This window comes from Penaeus monodon, chromosome 33, assembly GCF_015228065.2.
Source record: "Penaeus monodon isolate SGIC_2016 chromosome 33, NSTDA_Pmon_1, whole genome shotgun sequence".
NCBI classification, from domain to species: domain Eukaryota; kingdom Metazoa; phylum Arthropoda; class Malacostraca; order Decapoda; family Penaeidae; genus Penaeus; species Penaeus monodon.
Window position 1 is genome coordinate 18,306,933 of NC_051418.1, and position 1,513 is coordinate 18,308,445.

The 1,513-nt window shown below is 52.3% G+C and overlaps 1 protein-coding gene across 1 annotated transcript in view; it reads left to right on the forward strand.

The window, feature by feature from the left end:
- The window catches only part of LOC119594121 (neurogenic locus notch homolog protein 1-like), a 23,583-nt gene that overhangs the window by 18,856 nt on the left and 3,214 nt on the right, over positions 1-1,513 (forward strand). Inside the window, exons 4-7 of the mRNA XM_037943184.1 lie at positions 156-372; positions 490-659; positions 794-961; positions 1,315-1,491. Of these exons, the coding sequence (XP_037799112.1) occupies positions 156-372; positions 490-659; positions 794-961; positions 1,315-1,491 (732 nt within the window). The remainder of the gene's footprint in view (positions 1-155; positions 373-489; positions 660-793; positions 962-1,314; positions 1,492-1,513) is intronic.

Here is a 1,513-nt window from a genome sequence, read left to right on the forward strand (position 1 = left end):
TTACTCAACACAAAAATACATATACTGTTGAATGTAAGATATACCCAAGAACACAAACCTTATTTTGAGCTTCTTGTCTAACACTTGCACCCCCCTCCCCCTCCCACGACGGCTCACCGTACCTTCTGCGACATCGTCGGCGTCGCCTTCAAAAGCCGAGACACAGGGTCGGGTTACGACGCCTCTGAGGCAGTCCTTCGCGGATCGCCCATTTGTGAATCGACAGACGTCCCAGGACCCTTGCCGACCCTCGCCCTGCGGGCCCAATACCCGATGCGAGGTGAGCTCAAAGGGCATCGCCCTTTGCAGGTGCCTTGCCGATTTCGTCCCCGACGGAAACACCATCAACGGATGCAAGCCTCAGTGCACCAGGTAGGAGGCGCAAGGCTGCGCGAAAGTTTGTAATGGAGTAATAGTGAAACAGAGATCATGAATGCGCGGCCTCAAGAGGGCAGGAGTGGTGATCACTTCTTTCCCTCTTTTCGACAGAGATGACGACTGTCCTGATGACTACCGCTGCCGATCGACCAAGTGCGTGCGCGTGTGCGTGCAGGGAGCTTGTGGCGTCAACGCTGAGTGCGACTCTCGCAACCACCGCGCTGTGTGCAGCTGCCCGAGCAACTACATCGGTGATCCTCACATTCGCTGCAATAGAGAAGGTATGGATGTGGGTGGTCTGCTTGACGTAAGTACTATCATCTGTATTCCGCTTCAGCCTCTCTATACTGTCATTAGTAGCAGGTGATGTGTTCAAAGCCAAGCTCTCTCTGAGCTTTGTCGTCCTCGTCCGCAGTGCCTGACTCCCGTGTGGCGCCCCCTGCCCTCCCTTTCAACCCGTGCCAGCCTTCACCCTGCGGCATCAACGCCGAGTGCAGCGTGCGCGGAGACAGGCCCGTGTGCACCTGCCCCATCGGCTACGAGGGCGACCCGCTCACCAACTGCCGCCGCGGCGAATGTATCGGTTAGTGCAATAAAATCTGGACATTCTTCAATTTCTGTTAGTATTATTATTGCTGTAGCTGCATTATCAACAATCATGTTGACAATTGTACCATCATGATCAATATATGATAATGATTATTGTATCATAACTTTTATAATATTTTCTGTCATTAGTAAAAAAAAATGTCCCTATTATTCTTGCAGCTGTTGTTGCCGACAAAGTCATCATTACCACATAATCTGCCATTGCTGAATATTGATATCATCATCTCCTGCAGCGTTGTTAGTTATCACAACCATTACTGGTGTTAATCAACGGTGCATTAACATGGTTCGTATGACTGTAATATTCTGGTTTCTGGTCTGCCACAGAGATCACTGACTGCCCAGGACACCTCACCTGCCAGCGCCTCAAGTGCATCGACCCCTGCCAAGTGGGCCTGTGCGGCCAGGGCTCCGAGTGCACCGTCAGGAACCACCAGCCGGTCTGCTCATGCCCACGAGGCTTCGTGGGAGATCCTTTCACCAGATGCAGGAGGTTTGACCCTCGTAAGTGCCGATGTTCCCTCCG